The sequence below is a fragment of the Orbicella faveolata genome, unplaced genomic scaffold (genome assembly GCF_042242905.1).
Source record: "Orbicella faveolata isolate gen_17 unplaced genomic scaffold, um_ofav_v1 contig_14, whole genome shotgun sequence".
Classification (NCBI taxonomy): domain Eukaryota; kingdom Metazoa; phylum Cnidaria; class Anthozoa; order Scleractinia; family Merulinidae; genus Orbicella; species Orbicella faveolata.
The window spans coordinates 10,333,454-10,352,491 of NW_028301541.1; the positions used below are offsets into that span (position 1 = coordinate 10,333,454).

At 37.3% G+C, this 19,038-nt stretch overlaps 1 protein-coding gene and 1 long non-coding RNA gene across 2 annotated transcripts; one reads left to right on the top strand and one right to left on the bottom strand.

The window, feature by feature from the left end:
- The first annotated feature begins 1,346 nt into the window (after positions 1-1,346).
- LOC110041350 (antimicrobial peptide damicornin-like) lies at positions 1,347-6,157 on the top strand. Its single transcript, XM_089286562.1, has 3 exons — positions 1,347-1,552; positions 4,386-4,505; positions 5,976-6,157. The coding sequence occupies exons 1-2, from the start codon at positions 1,450-1,452 to the stop codon at positions 4,502-4,504; spliced, it is 222 nt and encodes a 73-aa protein (XP_089142688.1). The 5' UTR covers positions 1,347-1,449; the 3' UTR covers position 4,505; positions 5,976-6,157.
- A 6,884-nt stretch (positions 6,158-13,041) lies between these two features.
- Positions 13,042-17,449, bottom strand: LOC110041345 (uncharacterized). The gene is made up of 3 exons (XR_002295750.2): positions 17,304-17,449; positions 14,831-15,033; positions 13,042-13,209 (listed from the first exon to the last, which is right to left on the bottom strand). It is a non-coding gene; the product is annotated as an uncharacterized LOC110041345 (long non-coding RNA).
- Positions 17,450-19,038: the final 1,589 nt, after the last annotated feature.

Consider the following 19,038-nt stretch of genomic DNA (forward strand, 5'->3'; position numbering starts at 1 on the left):
GAAATTTCGTCGATAAAGTTAAATTAACACCGACAGTGAGGCGACAAAAGCACTTTCGTGGGATTTCATCCACGAAAGAAAATTGAATTCAAAGTGCACCGCTTTAACGAGTTCCTCCACAGGACTCCTTAAATTTATTTTTTTTTTTTTTAGCGTTTTGTACGCTTGCTATAGTGATAGCTAAATAATCTTGGATACAGCTGTTAGAAGCACGCTACAAAACGAGGTACACATTGGCAACATCGCGAAATTGGAGGTTAAAAAACCTGATACATATTGAACGGATCAGTACACGAATTATTCCTCGTATAACTATAAATGAAGACTTTGCTATCAGCTGTAAAAGCAAAAATAATACCAATTATGCCAGACCGAACTCTGTAAGGTCTAAAAATTCAGTAAAAGAGGCGTGTTTGGAAATAAAACCGGGATTATAAGATCACCGAATTATTTGTGTCGTTTTTTGGGGGGTACGAAGTCAAAACTAACTGCTTTGTGCAAGGCACTTATTTTATTATGTTTGTCTTTTAATAATGTCGGAGGATCTTTAGAGTAGCCTTCAGTAAAGAGGAATTTTAAATGTTTAGATTACTTAACTTGAATGCAGATAGGGGCAGGAATCGAACTTTGGAATGGGCGTGCTTTCGTATTGGAAGCTAATTGACGAATCGCTGGAAGAGATTTAAACACTCTTATGAAAATTTTCCATACACTATTCACTGATTACCTTAAGAAAACAAAGTTTTACGAAAATTTAAGATATCACGCCTCTTTACGTGGTCCTCCGGAATAATATACAGCCATCACTATGGATTTCCTGTAGTTTGCTCAAACGCGGAGAAAAACCCGTAAAATTTAATTTCAAGGTCAAAGTAGCGTTTTCCTGTAATTAAACCTCAAATGATCAAGAAATTGTCTATTAAGTCTACGTCAGCTCAATTTCGCTTCTGCCAGTTGTCTGCCGATCAAAAGTAGTGATCGAATAAACAGATGGCTTTCTTCAATAAAAGCCAAACAAGCCAAGCACGTTTTTTCCTCATTCAATGAATTAAACCCACGAAAAATAAGAAACTGGTTATCGTGAGTTTTATTCTACATTAAACAAGCTGCTGACACTGCTGTTTTTATCGCTCTTCTCAATTTTTTTTCTCTCTTTTCTCTCTACTTTCTGACGACTTCGGATAACTTGTTCGTTTGCTGCATTAACGTCCACGCGCAAAGATTAATTCTCCAAATTACTTGATTTTAGACATGCAGACGCCTTGAGGTAGTAAAACTAATAAACATTTATGCTATTAAATTCGCCCACCATTAATCAGCTATCCGCGGTGATTAGGGGAACTATAAAAGGGTTGCAGGACGCAGAGTTTCGCTTAGTGTATCACATTACCTGAATCAAATCAGCTAAGCAGTAATTTTAGATCAGTGAAGTACAGTCCACCCTTCACGATGAAGTTCGCTTGCGCATTGCTCGTCCTCGTGGCCATCGCCTTCTGCTTTGTTGAAGGAGAAGAACCTTTCTCCGATTCCAACTCACCTCGGGGTATTCCGGGTATGTGATATATGAAATTCTTAGAAGAAGTGGTTTGCTATGTTATTTAAGTATAAAAAATTGCGAAAACGTTGTTGACAACCTTACAACCATCTGGTTAAAAGTTTAAAAGTAAAAATAATTGACCACTTTTCGACGTTCGCCGTCATTATCAAGTCAAAGATGAATAAAATTGTGTGCGAATATAAATGTAAGAGAAATCCTTAGAGACACGAGCTAGTATAGTGAAAGTGGGGCGATGATCAGTTTAACTGTCTGAACTCAGTCGGGAAAACTGCTTCAAATATGTGCCGTAAATTGATTGTAAGTTTTAAATATAATGTTGGTTTGATCGACATCGATGTTACCAGTGATAGTTATTTTCTACCCATATGTAGATCTCAACTTTCACAACACCCTTACTTTGGTATTTTACGTTCTAAATGTAGTCAAAACACGAACAATGATTTGATCCCGATTTTTATGTATCGTTGGCAAATTTTAGCCTCGAAATGGAATTTATCCACACAGACCGCTTAGCTTAGGAAACTACTGCCAAAATTTATGTTAGGACAATTTGATAGTAGAGGAATGCAAACTTTTGTTTCTGCCAGTGCGCACATCCACTATTGCCTAACTTTTCAAATTTCACATTGTTTATAAGTTAAGCACCATACGTCCCCAAAATGTTTATCGGATAAGCTGAGATACTTTTAAAGCTTCTAAAGTAAGCTAATTTATGCCTTTCTCCTCTCCCCAAGTTAATGGACTCGCTTCTTAGTAGGGCTGCATCCCCCGCGCTTGTTTACTGGGCGTTCGCATAAACAATGTGAAATTGAATAAAATGGCTGAGGGCAAATACCCAAAGCCGATTTAATCAATAACATAATTTCTCTTATGTATTAAAAAAATATTTGACTCAAGAAAATTGTAAAGTAAAGGTCACTTGCACCAAAGCGCGCGAAATTTCAATAATATATATATAGATTTAGCCAGGCCTAAAAGCGGAGCTCCTTTAACATACTAATCGTTTACTTGAGCCAATAACTTTTGAAGAAATTCATCGATAAGCATTTCACGAAACCGAAGGAATTGAACAAGCAAAACGAGGAAATTTTCATAAACACAAGATACAAACCACCACGCGCGAGTGTAAAATAGGAAATCCTGTTCACGTTTAAAGCATAATTCTCAACGAAAGATGACCGAATGAAAAATATTTTGAAGAAAAAATCGCCTAAGATTGATTATCATTCAAGACGAAGCCAAGAACTGTATCTAGAAGCAGAAAAAAATTCCAAAATTTCAAAGAATTGTGGGTTTGCATTCAGTGTGTTCAAGTTTAATCAGCCTCCCTTTGCTTCTCTTAAAATAAGGACAACAACAACTCTGTGTGGCTGAAAATGGGGAAGTGGGTGACAGAGTGCTCAGTTAATATTTTAGCCCCATGAACCCCTGGAGTGTCAAGAAAACAAAACCTACAGCCCAAGGAGATGTAGACAGTGGATGGAGAGAAGGGAGTAGGCCTTCACTCAGGGCCACTGTAAACATTCCCGGGTAGAGAGGAGGGAGTGGGCCTCCTCTCTGACTGGAGGGAGTGGGCCTCTACTAACCTAACTCCAGGGGGTAAAACTGGAGGGAGTTTGCCTCCGAAAATCGAGTCTATGGGGGCAAGAGTGTGACGAGAGGAGCACTTCACCCTCACAAAATGCAAAGCATTCCCCCATTGACGGGCCACTGGAAAAATCTAGTTAGGCCAAGAATAACAATATCAGGTATAATAATCTTCATTTCATTTTAAAACAATATGGTGCCTTTTATTTTGCAAGGATTGAGGAAGTTTACACTATGTCAGAAATATATTTGGGAGATAGGTCCGCAAGAGGAGGGGGGGTGGGGGGGGGGGGGGAGTGGAATTGAGCTAAAGAGTACATTTTGTCAGAGCTGCTGGTGACGTATAAAGGGGTAAGCCCCCCAAAACAAAAGGCATTTGTGTCACTTGGAATAACAGGCTGGCCAACTTATAACGGGCTAATTAGCTGTTGGGGGACCTGTGCCAGAACAGAGGGTGGGGTTTTTATGTACCTTTCAAAACAGTCAGAGGACCAACGACCCATAACCTAAATTCACCTAAATGTTTTAAAATGAAATGAAGATTATTATACCCGATATTGTTATTCTTGGCCTAACTAGATTTTTCCAGTGGCTCGTCAATGGGGGTAAATTGGCTGAAGCAGGTGTCGTAGCTGCACCTATCCGGAAACTGTGCCCAGCAAATTCACTTGATTCCAGACCCCCCTTACTGATTAGGAGCCTTGTTTCCCTTGTTAGCTTTTCCCGGGTTAGGAATGCACCAGAAATATATATAGATGAAAAGGGGTCCAGAGTCAAAAAAGGAGGGCCTGGAGTTCAGGTAGGCCACCATTGCTGAGATGGAAAAAAGGGTGAATTTGTCTTTCCAATAACGATGGTCTGTCCCTGTCTAAAAGGGTCTGTCTTGGACACCTTTAAGCGCACTAACATATACTTGGGTGAACTCCTTGGCATAAAACTTGTCTCTGTTCATGAGAAGGTGTTTAGGATCAAAAGTTTGGTTGCAGGTAAGTTCGCCTAGTCGCAGGAAGCCGAAAAATGCCAGTGTCATAGCTACGCAGAGCATTAAGGAATCATTATTGTCAGTTCAGTATGCTGCACATTGAGGAGGCAGTAAAATAAATTCAACAGTTGTTGGTAAATGAAAGACAAATCGTATATTTGTATATGATGATTTCATCGGGACTCAAAGAACAGAATGACATTTTCAACGAAAAATTTCTTCATTTTCGACTAAATTGTAATCATGTTTTTATTACAGGTTGCTATAATAAAAATTCCAAAACATTCTGCAGACGTTTTAGGAAATTCTGTGCAAGTAGCGATCAAAATGGCGAATACATGAGAGAAAACTGTCGCTACCAATGTGGTTGTGTCTGAGGTAAGTAACCATTCAATAGTGCGCTGCAACGGTTCAAACTCAATAAACTATCTATCTATTTTGTTTATCCATATGTAAATCAAGCTTTGGCCTCCCCGGCCAGGTACATTTAAACTTTAATTTTCATACACATTCGTTATTAATACCGAAAATATCAATTGCTATTGTCGTGTGAAATGAACTCAGAAACGTAGTTAGCATGAAGACACGCAAGACCCAGGGTGGGGTACCTTTTAGAGGTTCTTTTCAAAATTTCTAACGAGCACCCAGGTTGAGGAGGTTGCAACCTCGTTCGCGAGGAGACCCTGGGGAAGAGGCACGCACCTCCTCCCTTTTTGTATGGGAGTCACCCGGGACGGAAGTATGTTTGATAGGATGAGCTATGCACACACCACAAATACACTTTGAAGAACCTTAAAATTTACTTCTTTTTTTTTTTTGAGTAAATGTGGGATGAATTATCGAAAGCGCTTTACAATACATGGTTAAAAAGGAAATGCTGCCCTTAGACTTGCCCCTTTTTGACCTCATGAGTTTCAGGGTAGAATAGCTAAGCGAGCGAGGCGAGTTGCAAGGTTTAAGGCTTTTTGAATAAACAAGACGAAGGACTTTTCTGAAATTCTATGCTGTCCCCATGGAATAAAGTTAACGTATTCATGATTTCAAAATAGGAAAACGTTTAGGCTTTAATGTTGTTAAAAAGGCTTAACCGAGTGAAGGACCGTTATGTTTACAATGTATAGTTGCAAAAAAGATATTATTATATGACTTGGAAAACTGCTTCATTGTGGATTGGCTGAGAGCTTGCATTCGTGAGTTTTTTCAGTCATTCAATAATTAACTAATCATGACATCTGCAAACTCTACTCGCTGTATTTGGAAATTCTTTTGTACCTGCTCAAGGGCTCCGGCAATTTTAATTAAGAGAATTTCCAAATACCACTTTCTTATCCGTACCTTTATCAAAGATAATTTTCAGTCTGTATTGCGTGGTCTCAGCACCCAAATTTTTGTGAGTCTCACTCGAAGGAATACGAATCAAAACTGTGAGGTCTTGAAAATGCCGCCCGAAACCGCCTCGGACAGCATTTTCAAGCCCGAGGTCACAGTTTTTTACTATACGGACCGACCCTAAGCCGGCAAATAACATGTTTATTTCGTTACGAACCGCTTACCTTATCTTTGAGGCATTTTAAATTATTTTTCCAGCAGTTTCTTTGATGCTCACAGCTATAAATTCGTTTCATCAAGTGATGTAAGAAAGAACCAAGCATAAAGCTTCGTATCCATAATGACGGTTGACATGAAACATTGAATTCTTTTCATGTAACTAGTTGCGAAATGTTACATTATTGTGACGTCTTACATGAATCAAAACAAAAAACGTAAACAAACTCACGAGAGTGCGCACTTCGGACTGGAAATCACCTTTAAGGTTATTTACAATGATCTCTATTTTGCTATCCACAGGGAAGAGGATCGCCTCAAAAATAAGACATCAAAGATAGAAAAGAAGTCTAAAAATCTTAAACTTAAAATAATTTAACAACAATAAATTATCTTTCAAATTAACACTGTTTATTTAAGACCGTCTAAGATATAAATGATTCATGTATGTTTCAAGGTAAATAAAGTGACATTCGTAAACACTAGATTGTTGGGTTCACTTTATTTGATGTTTTTCTTACGATTTATAGAGTCATTAAAATATATTTCCCTGTAGAAAATGAAAACCAAAAATTCCTTCGATTTTACCGTTCAGATTTTACTCAATGTGTACAGGTAATCAAATGATTCTAAGAGCAGCTTGGTTTAATAACACAAGTAAATTTTTCAAAACCTAAATAAAAATTGCTCGAACCCATAGGGCGAGTGCAATTTGCAGTCTTTGAGAAATTTGTAAGAGCTTATTTATTACAAATTGTCTGAGAGAAATCATTTGATTACCTGTTAGTAGAGCCCTCTTGATGGTAGAAGGGCCGTTATAATCAAAACAAATTATAGCCACTAGTTACAGTAACTTGACAGGTCCATATCTGTTTTTGTAGGTATTGTCAATATGTTTTTGATTGAACGCCTGTTGCCGAATAAATACCGGGTCTCTAAGGTAGAGTTGTAAACAAGCCCCTAAGGGTAATTTTTGAAGTACAATTTACATAAGGTATAATGGTAAGAAACATTGCGGTCAAAAGTAATGAAACAAAGGGAAAAAAGAAAAAATTGCAAGAGTCACTGATAATTAAGCGCGCCTTCACCGGCCCAAGGTTACAAGAAAGACTGGGGGCGTTGAATCGATAGAGTTTTGGTAAACGGCACTATAAAGATGCAGAGAAAACACATTTTCTCCTATATAGACATCTCAATTTAAAAATCAAGTTTTGTACTTCAAACATTTACGTTGGTAACAATATACGCGTCAGAGTCTCCAAAAATAACCTGAAAATACAATAAGGACAATACAAGCAAAAAAAACATTTGGCAGAGAGAGAGAGAGAGAGAGAGAGAGAGAGAGAGAGAGAGAGAGAGAGAGAGAGAGAGAGAGAATTGGATTTCACTGGTAATGACTACCAACGGCCTGTTTTACATGAAATGGCTTTTAATCCAGCTAGTTAAATTGGTGACTTTTATAAAGCAAAGTCATCTTTTAAATTTACTACAATTTTTGTCTGGAAAGCAACTAGCGCGGAAAGGAAGAAAAAAAAGAAGAGTAAGTAGACGATAAACTACAGATGCGTAATTAGATCATATCAAAATGCCGAAATTGCAGCGATATCCTGCACCATTTTTGCACGCTTTATAGGATCGAATTTATGTGATGTCTTTAGGGGCTAATAGTCCTAATTCTGAACTGAGATGACTTAGCCACGGAGGAGTCTTTTGTTGACTAGAAATTACGTTGATCCTCTAGTAAAAGAACCCGCCAGAGATTTCCGATGAAACTTGGTATGCTGTTGTTACAGGACAAGGAGATATTAAAAACGTAGAAAAAAGAGGAAGTAACCGTACTTGTTTTCACGCCACAATGCTGACAAATACGGTTATTTAGGTGACTTTTGGTAATCTCTGTGCGCAACAAAAAAGCTCGATTATTTTTCAATGCAGCGTGTTATATAACACAGAGTTTGACTTTCTTTGATTGTTCATTCATCTACGTCCCAGAAAAAATGTCTTCAAATACCTTGCATTTTTTTGTCCTTTAAAGGAAACATAGTTTGGACATGCGCTGTTGGGCCAGTTATGTCTCCCTCTGTAGCATATATTTCATTTGCCAAAAAAGTAGCCATAGATTTCTGCTAATTTTTTTCTCAGTTATTGAGGGTATTATTCTCATTAAAAATTAAGAAATAAAAAGTGGGGGCCACCGTACGCGTTTAAAAGTAAAGGAGCATTTATTTCGCTATCGAGCTTAGTTTGAGGGAAATCTCCTACGTTTTGTACGCGCACGCGCTCATGTGCGCGCCCTAATGACGCGAAAATCGTGCGCGGTAGGGATGCGCGATGCAATACTAAGGAATCACTTTACGTAGTTGTAGTTCTTCACTTCTTCTAGAATTTCTGCATTTTAGCGAGATAAACGGAGTGAAAAAGTTCATTTAAGGATCTCTTTAACTTCTTCTTTAAGACAGATACTAGTGCTGCGTGACACGTAGCCACTGTTTACTTCGCATGACAAAAACCCAGCTGGTGTAATTCGCAGTCGTACTCTCCAAATTTAATTTCTTCTAACTGAACACTCCTTGTAGCTCATTTCAATTTTGGACGATAATGGTCCGACCTAGAAGAATTTTATTTGCGGAAGCGTAGTTTTGCATTCTCGTACATAGGTGGAAACTGAATAGAACCAGATTTTAATTCAACAACTCCTTAAATGAATGATCATAAATTGGTATTTTTATTGATAAAAACTTTAGCTTTAGCTGGTATTATGGTATTTTGACACGAATGGTATTGATGTGATTGTTACTGACGATTCCTGCTGGCGCTACGATCTCTATACAAGTATCTTCAAACGCTAGAATATAATTTAGGGATGAGTAATTTTTATTATTTTTTTTTTTTACTATTACTACAGAAGAAGGAGGAAAACTATTTTCCTTGGCATTTTAGCTGAAAACAAAACCATGTCCTAAATTAGTTCTACTTTAAGTGATATGTCACACATGACAACATATTTTCCGAATTGCGTCTTCTAATAACGCCGCCAATTTAAAACGTACGGGGGTGTAGGTTTTAATTCCCTTTTTTTTACTACTGGGGGCTAAATGTTTCAAAACTATGGTTAAAGTAAAGAATATTCTGTACCAAAAGATTTGATAATTCGTATAGCTTTCGTAAATTAAGGCAATTTCTGAGTTTCGTTTTTGCTTGGCGCAGAACCTTACTTTATTCATATCTGGGCTTCATTCACATGGAAATCCAATTCATTTTCATTATAACAGTTTTGCAGCTGTCTATTCTCGTTTTGAAAGGGAACTAAAAGCCTGCGGTATCCGAAATTACCTTTCGGCCAAGGAAAAATGTTTGGAGCAATTTATTTCAGACTAATGAGTTGTACTTTTAACCCACAAATTTTCTAGAAAGTCAGCAGGTAAATGAGTGGAATGTTTTTACTTCTTTATTATATATCATTTAGAAGGTGGCCTATTTGATAAAAAGCTTGGAGTTGTAAAAACTCCGGTTTCTTACAACTCTTTTTCTACATTAACCATTTGATGCAAAACATTTACATTGTAAATATAATATCAATGAAATAACAGGTTGCGTAAAAGGTTTATTGTCTCTATAATTAATATTGTACCCGCAGAGACATCTGCAATGATGCACTGTGGGGAAGTCTAAACCTCCGAGTTTCAAGGAAACCACCGATGACAAGTTTTCAAGGGAAACTTTGAACAATATTTGTGTTTAAGATAATTGGATTCGGGCTACGCGTCTGACTGAGGTGAACACACTAGAGCAGCATTTGTTAAGACAGATGTGTTTTCAAATTTAATTTACGTCGTTTTCATAGACTTCTCGGTCTAACAAAGAGTTCATATCTGACCAGGAGCCATAATCGGGGACGGAGACCGTAAGTCTTGGGATCCGCGCGCACCTATGATATGGGACAATTTTTCTATTTTTAGAACAAATTGCGCCATCCTGACGTCATATATGCGCGCGGATCCGCGCACGTGTCGGGGGCTCTCGCGTGGATGTTGTCACGTTGAGTGATCAAATGGTGAGAGCTCCGAGATTCTCTTGCAGATTTTTCACAGCGATGGCAGGGAATAAGGCAGGGAATAAGAACCAGGACTCTTATATGTAGTTTTATGCTCTGAGCTAATGGAAAAGGTGAGGTTTTTTTTTTTTTTTTTTCGCGCAGTGAATGAATAATATCTGCTCACGCTAGTTGTACGCGTAAGTTTTTCGTTTGTTCTGTGAAGAAAAGTTATGTAAGAAAACTCTTTACTCTGGTATCGAGTTGATTTGTGAGTTTCCCAAAAAATGCTTAATCATAACCAAACCCTGTTTTTGATAGTTTCTTATGGTTTCTGTTTGTTTGGCGAGTTTGCAAAAGTTCTTGAAAGGAAAGTCTGACGCGTACATTCAGTAGCTCATTTGCATAGTGCAGCGCGCGCTCTTTCAAGTCCGAGTCGGTGTTTTCAATTGTCAACAAACCTTGACAAAGACTTATTTCGTGGTCTTTTGTGCCGAGATGCTGCAACAGTTTTCACGAACGCCAAAAGGCTACTAATATCATGTGTGTTTCTTTAACATAGTGAAATTTTACGCGGCGAAAATAAAAGAAACAAGGAGTTTTGATAACTCAACCAAAAAAAATCAAAATCGTTATTCGAGTTGATTAAAGAAAGCGTCGTCGTAATTTTGCTGATTATTTCTGCTGTATTCACATATTTTCAGCTAAGCTTTTAATATGTTCTCAAACATTTATCAACCTTAAACATATTTAAAAGCTAGAGATATTATATGTCCAATTTGTCATGTTTTACTGACTGTACAAAACACGCATCGGCGGGCGCTCTTATTCATTGACAACAGACAATTATTTTTACACAAACAAAACTGAGCAGCATCTACAGACATAAACTTTATTGTCGCTTATTGGGCCTTGATAAAACATCAAGCGTTGCTTACAATTCAGGCGAAACTCAAACTTGCAATTATTTTTTCTTGTTTTACTTTTCGGTCGAGATAGACTCTGGCGAAATCCTCGCAAGGCTGTGGCAAGAGGAGGGAAATTTTGAAGTCCTGAAACGCTGCTATATCCAAATATACCCAACTAGTTTTTTGCTGTGGTTTGGAAGAGCTGTTAATATTCAAGATATGTGAAACTTAGAGTGGAGTAATGTACAGCTCATGTAAAAGAAGCATCCGTCGGAACACAACTTGGTCAGCGATATCATATCTAAGCTTAAAGCGGAACATACCTAAATTCGATACTGTTTTACTTCACTCAAACTGGAGCAGCTTACGATGAAAATACTTACGAAAAAGTCCAACAGATGTAAACGCGTTGAGTTGTGGGCAAAAAACATGACAAAATTTCGGGAATTTCGGACGCCATTTTCCCCGCGCGACATCCGCAAAAATCCTCGCAGCATGTACGCGCGTGTGCCTCAGGCGATGGCGCAATTTGTTCTAAAAATAGAATTATTGTCCCATATCATGGGGACAACCCCAATACTAGAAATGGCGCGCGCTTACGGTCTCCGTCCCCGATTATGGCTCCTGATCTGACCCAATGTGACTCAACGCGACTTATTTACTGCCAGGTAAATAATGAAAATGGAAAAATTCTCAGTTGCATTGAGACATTTAGTCTCCATCTTGACATTTAACATGTTATTTGATGAAGTAGTACCTGTCAGGCACCCAAACGCCCTTCATGACATAGCTTGTAACAAAATCCCACGTTAAGGACCCCCGGTTATAAGCCCCAGATATAGGCCCTTCTATTTGCTATTATAATATAAATAAGGACCCTGCACGCGCTCTGATTGGTCAAAAACCCTTTTTTTGTCAGAGTATAAAACGTAGAAAAAGCGTGTTTTATTGTTTTTGGCTACATAACCTCTCTATCATAAAGAAAATGAAGAAGCCTAAGCCGTGTATTACACTGTGATAAAACACTCCGGACATTTGAGAACGCTCGAGAATTGCAGAAAAAAATCGCCTGCGGCTCGTGTTTTCTACACTTCCTTCGTGTTCTCAAATGCCAATCGTGTCTTATCACAGTGTAATACACGCGGCTAAGGCTTCTCTATTTGTTGAACAAGGATAATATTCCGGATATAAGCCCATCTAATGTATAAATGCGTTCCTTTTGCTTTTCTTTACAAACATCAAAATTTTGAGTCGAAAGTTACAGGCTAATAGGGTAATAGGGTAATAGTAATAGTATGTCAGCTCAGCTTTAATTCGTTTCTCAGATACGTTTCATCTCGTCGTTGCGAAATATATTTTTTATTTCGCAGATATGTCCCCCGGATATATGCCCCCCCCCCCTTCCCGTCTATAAGCCCACCCAAATCCCCTTATGAAGTTATATAAGCCCAGGGCTTTATAGTGCGATTTTACGGTATGGAAACTTGATGTATTTCATTGTTTCTGATGACTTTGGTTTCTCAGGGCTTATGTAAACTACACTAGCTTCGATTTTTGCTGAAGATTCGACAGAAACTTTATCACGGCAGAAAAAAGGGCATCAGGATGTCTTTTGAGAAGAAAAGACAGACAAAAATAAAAAGCAAAGCAAAGAATAGCCCTCCTCAACCCTGTAATTCGACCAAAAAAACCGTCAAAGTACTTTGAGATGTATAGTTGTCACTTACACAGACCTGAAGCTAGTTGAAATTAGGATGTGAAGAACTACTTTTTTTTCGCTGGGGAAGATTGTACAGGGTTAATATTTTATTCAACTGCAGAGAATAAACTTGAATCCTTTGAAGAAAATGATCTTTTTGTCAAATCCCCACTTGAAATATTTTCAGTTGAGGATCACTGCAATCAGTATGTAAATATTCTCACTCCTAACTGATATCTTTTCTTAATTTCGCTTATCCAATTTGCTTTAACTTGTTTCTCGTACCTACATTTCTGGAAGGGATGGTGTTTGTCCCACACCGCTCAGTTCCCCTCTAGGGCTAAAATTATAAATCATGCACATTCCCGCGATTCCCCACGGAAAACATGAACTAGTTCCAGAACAATCCGACCACTTCGTTGCAATTTCTTGTGGAAATATCTGAAGGGAATGAAAATGCGTGAGAAGACCGGGCAGGACACAACATTTAGGTGATTAACATGTGATAGGTTGAGTGAGAGCCAAAAAATTAATATCTTGTAAATTCCAACCAAAACATAACCAGCAGAGAAAATAGAATGCGGCAAACATCTAAAGAAACAGTAAACTAAAATTGAGACGTTTCAGTAACATTTAAAATGCAGTCATCACTTAATAAACAACAACAGCAACAAAAAAACAACAACTGAATTTACGAATGAAATAATTCTCCATAAATAAACATGATCATTATTCCCCCATGATGTATAAATTTATTTCAAATTGTTTTCACAGTTTCAGTTTTCTTAGTTAATCATTGTTTAGACAATTTAGCCAGTAGTTGATCCGTTTTGCTGACAGGATTGTAGTAGTCACTATTTACTGTTTAGGATTCACTTTCCTCCCGTCTCCATTTCTCTGTAACATTAGTGAAAGAGCAACAATTAAACAGAAAACAACTGACTTGTTAGAGAGTTACTTTTTAAGTCGTAAGTTACGTAAGCAAGTTTGCGCTGTAGCCGGGGTTAGAGTATGCCAATTTAGGGTTGGTCATTAAACTGTTAACTTTTTTTTCACAATTCCGCTGTTTTGGGGTCGCATATACATCAGTAAAAAAATCTTAAAAATTGTTGTCACTGACATAAAAATCTTAAAAATAGACGTTTCGGCTAAAATACTATAACCTTCTTCAGTGATGAAATGAATGTTAACGGCGTCTAAATGTAAATGAGATGTTTATAAGAATGCGAGGAACTCGCTAGGGATTAACTTAGCATTTTGTAAATGTCTGGAATATGCGCGTGGTCATTAATTGAGTTCGGTTCGCGAATGGAATGCCACGCTTCCAAGAACAATCTACGCGACCACAAGGGACAGCGGTCTATGATCTTGACATTATTAAAATCAAATTCGCGGTTGTTTTTCATACAGTGTTGCGCCAAAAGAGAGTTCTTGTCACATGTGAGGACGGCTCTTTTATGTTCTTTTGTTCTGGATCTCAGTGCTCTGGATGTTTGACCGATGTAAAGTTTTTCACAGTTTTTACAATTGATTTTATACACGACACCAGTTGACAGGTCTTGATCGAATTTGTCCTTCGGTTTCTTCAGGATCGAACCAACCGTTTTGATGGGTTTATGAGCAACATTTACGTCGAATTGTCCCAAAGTTCTTGCAGTTTTTTCAGAGATTCCTTGAAAATATGGCAAAGTAACAAAGCCTCTGTGGCTTTGAGGCTGATTATTTTGGGGCTGATTTAATGCTTTAGGGGGTTTGGTTCTTTGGCAGCTATTTAAGAATTGGTCCGTGTAACCATTGGTTTTGAGTGCGTCCACCACGTGTTGTACTCAATTAATGACCACGCGCATATTCTAGACATTTACAAAATGCTAAGTTAATCCCTAGCGAGTTCCTCACATCCTTATAAACATCTCATTTACATTTAGACGCCGTTAACATTCATTTCATCACTGAAGAAGGTTATAGTATTTAAGCCGAAACGTCTATTTTTAAGATTTTTAAGTCAGTGACAACAATTTTTAAGATTTTATTACTATGCCTGACTACAACTACAGTATGTTTATATACATCAGTGTATCATTTGACATCTCTAGGACAATGTGTAACGTAACGGTTGCGCTAAGAATGGAACTGTTAGTTCAAATTGAGTAGTTTTTTATAACTCAGATTAATTATGTGTTGAAACTTCCAGTTCATTTGTTGAAAAGTGTGGATCTCAATCGGTGACTTAGATGCTGCGAAGGACACTAGGAAAGGGTAGCGAAAAGATTGTCTCAGATCTGTCATCATTGTCCTACGGGGGTTTGAAACTAGTTTTTTAAATAGCCTTACTGCTGTGGGCATGAAGTCCGGAGAAAAGATCTTTGTGTAAATCAGAAGCAGTATTTTCAGGAAATGCAGGTCAAAGTTCAAAAACTCCAGGCAATGCCGAGGACTTCCAAAGCTTGTATTCGGAAGGACTTTGTGACAACCCGAATAACACTATTTACTGTAAAGTAATAGTTTAACAACTAGTTACCTCGTTTGGAATAACGAGGTACTTTTTGAGCTCTGTCGTACATTTCGTAGATTATGTCAGCGTCTTCTTCAGCGGGCTGATTTGGAATCATATTTCTCCCACCACGAATAAGGGCCTGCCCTGACCCAAAGAATGTCCCCACCAATAGCCCAAGAAACAGCGCTGTGGCCAATACCTTCCTCATGGTGAATTTCTTGGGTTAACTTAAAGATTGAAAGAAAAAGAAAGATTGACTAGCGATTCAACGACAATTCTATTATCAGCGACTGAATATGTAACTGGAAATTCGTAGCCTAAACGCCATTTTCGGTCTAAAGGCTGGAAAACCCTTCCGGCTATTACCTCACTCAGGCAAGTTAGAATCAAGCTTGACCGGTCAAACTGCTTTTCTTCAAACATCCTTGGAATAGCCCCCAAACAAACCACTATACTCATTCAGTTCCATAAGGTGGATGCTTTGAGTACAGAGAGTGTGGCCAGGTATGAATGAAAGCGAGAAGTTTGAACAGCACGAGAGACATCTATGAAGCACTGGAGGCGCAGGCAAAAGCAACTATAGTTTTATGAGTACCGGTGGCACAACTGCGCTCTGCTGCTTCCATATATAGCTTAACAATCGGAAAGGATTAAAGAGTGAAAAAACTATTTCAAACATATAAGGCTAGTAGGAATAGCAACAAACAGATTTTATTGAGCTCTGTTTGAGACTTTCGATTGGCTCATCCCCGCTGTGGCCATTCCACGTAATCGTTATACTGAATTTACGGAATATAAATATAGAATTTACAGAATATAAATTAAAGATCTTAGAAGTTTATTCCTATTATTTTTCCCCTTTATTTTTTCCCCCTTTCTTTAAGATTTTTAATAACCTTTAATGTAAAGTGCCATTGACAATTATTGGATTTAGCGCTATACATATATTTTAATTATTTATTTATTTATTTATTTGTTTATTAATATACCTCACTATATTTAAGAATCGCGAGCATCTCATAATTTTTCTCACAAGAGAGACGACATTACAACACAGTAATGCCACTGATTTAACTTTGGCCGCCGTGATAGGTTCAAAACTTGAAATAGCTGTTATTGAAGTTATCAGCGGTTTGACATACAAACGTGGCGAAAGGGTCAATTTTGCTTTGTATTGACCAGGTCGCCTCGTTTGTATGCCTTTTTAAACAAAGGAATATTTGACTGCAGGCTCAACTGCAATAAGAGCTATTGACATTGCGGCACTGAAATGGGTTTGTCACAAACGCTTCAAATCTTAGAACTTTAGAGCGATGAAAGGCTGCTAATATTTTACTTCTTCATCGTAGGATAATCATGAAATGAATCTTACTTTTTTCAACCTATTTCGCCAACATGTAGTATTTGTTTCCGCGGCCTTCCTCTTTGAAGTTGTCAAGACTGGTTAAGCCTGACTTAGGTGAATCTTTGTTTACAATGTATTAACCTCATTAGCATGCGAAACTCAGTTTTCGATTGAAGTACCAAAATACATGCTCCGAGTTTTGAAAGGGCATGTCACGATTAACTATCCTAAGGAATTTGAGCCTGATGTATTGAATTCTCTTTGTGGGGAGTGGTCTAAAATCTCAAAAGTTACTTTGCCAATTACCAAGTTTCACAAACTCTTTAAATCGTTTAAGTCAATTCGTATTTAGCATGATGCCTTCTCACACAAATTCGTATGTTTATAAGAAAAAAATTAAAAGTGACGAAATTTTGCGTCAACGATTGTGAATCGAATGTTTTCCTTTCACTGGAATATTTTTTTGCGAGGAAGAAAAGCTGACGGAAGATTAGGAACGCGCGACTTTGCTTTGTTGTTCCTTCTCAGAACACCGAGGATGACAGACCAATCGAGAACAATTCCAAATTCCCTCAGTTTTTAAACAAACATTTCCTCCATGAACTGGGGAAATATCAGGAAACTTCTATAAAAAAGGGTGATTGAAATAAGATCGGAGAATTATTGTTCGTAATCAGGGTATGGGGTAAACTTATTGGGAAAATGTGTGGTGGATGTGACAATTGACTTCACCCGAATAATGAAGAGATCCGTCGACTCAAAAGTATCAATGAGTTAACTGTTTTAGAGAAAGGCTGAATAGAGAAAATTACGTTAAAAACAAGATAAAAAGCCTTGCCTTGATCAAATACTATATAAAAAATAAACTGGAAGTAACTTAAGGTCGACTAAAGCTCTGACAAAGGACTGTAATTATTTGCCTCGATCTAGTATTGTAATCATACATTTTTGCCTTCAGTAAACCCTTTTGCACCTAAAATCGTTTAGTACACTTCAAAGAGGGCGCGGAGATGATCAAATAATTGAAATTTCATGAAAACTAAGCTAGATCAAACGAAATGGCAGGGAAACAATACCAGGACATTTTTTCGATTGTAACAAACCCATAGAAATAATAAAAAAATATGAGCAAATAGAAAAAGCACTACTTACATTTCAGTCAGCGAACGAGTTTTAGTTTGTGAATTGTCTGGGTGCTGCAGCAGCTAAACCTGAAGTAAAATCAGGATTCAGTGGGAAAGATATATCCGTTGTATATATCTACATCATCTTTCTTCTTACGTGAAAGGATATTGACCACTTATAAATATCAGATCTCCGAAAAGAGATAATAGCTTTGTGGAAGGCTCTCATGTAATGCCAAACAAAAGCCGCCATGTCGTCAGACTTCACAATTACTTAATTTATGTAATGTAAGTTTAAAATTTGACATTTCCATTATTTCATCAACTCACGTTTATCCTAAGCAATTGTTTTTTTTTTAAAGGAAACTTTAAAACCTATTTTGTTATGGGAAAAAATGGTCAAGGAGTCTTTTTCCGAAATGTTAAATTTGTGAAAGGTTTCAATGATTAGATTTAACGGGGAATTTTATCTCTGGGCTATTGTAGAATTCAAAAGAGGGGAAACGCAGCATAACTGCCATTTGGCTAATGAGCCTAAAATCAATTACTCTTATAGTTCCAAAAGATATGATACAATATGATTGTTAAGCTATTTCCGAAAAAAAAATATCGACACTAAGAAAGACCTTAATGTCAATTAAAAATATTTGCTCCAAAGGAGACAATAATTCATTACTTCAGTTCCGCTTTCAAATGAAACCGATTTGGAATATTAATCAAAAAACATCAAGCCAGGTAGCCAGAAAGATGAAAAAGTTAACGATAAACAAGTAGCTCTCTGTTCCCTAATAAATGTTCAAAATAAAGTTTCTGGCATACATATTTTAATAGCTTTGTTCTTCTTTGCTTAGACTAGATTATTAAGTGAGACTCTTTTTTTCAATAAAACTTTGTTAATAATGCCAAACCCTAATGAACTATTCGCTTTTTCGGCTAAAAGAAAGTGTTTCTGGTCCTGTGTGAATATTTCACAACTAATAAATTTCGAAGTTGGCATTTTGATTTGGTTTTAGCTTTGAATTTAGCGATAGGCGATGGCTGATGTTATCTATCCTACAAATTAGCATCGGAGGTACTGTATATCCGTTCTTCCTAATTGATGAGTGGTACAGTGATTAGCGTCGATTCCCACAGACAGTATCTCAGTATTATTAATTCTTTTCTTTAACTGCATGGATTTGAACCATCAATCAATTGTTTTTAGGAAATGAAAATTCGCAGGATTTGAGCAGATAGCTGATCCCTAGTTTTTGTTGAGATTTTTAAGTGAAAGTATCTTTAAGTGATCAGTGCTATCTCGGAGGCCGTTTCTTTGGGCGAATTTTAAACACGATTGTTGACGCTGGTGCCAAGGGAAAAAATAAAGCTGAACTGTAGCATAACGCTTTCGTGTTTTATTTCCCATGAGTAATTTATTAAGGACCGATTAGTTAAATGGATTGTAGATCAAGTTAAGAAAGTCACGTTCACGAAACTCCAAGCCTTACTCTTTGAAGAGTTTTTGACTGAATGTCCATAGATATTTAAGAAAGCCATGAGTACTTTTAACAGTTATGGTTATAGTTTCAATATCAATTGCTTTTTGGTAACATGTGTTCTGTAATTTTATACTCTAATAAAGTATTTGTATTTGTATTTTCTATGTTCCGGGCCAAGTTTTGGTCAGCTTTTTCGTTTATATAAACAAAGTTTATCTTAGCTTGGCGTTTTTTTTTTTAATTGCAGCAAAACCAGGGCATCAAACCAGTGAGGAGCGTCGGATC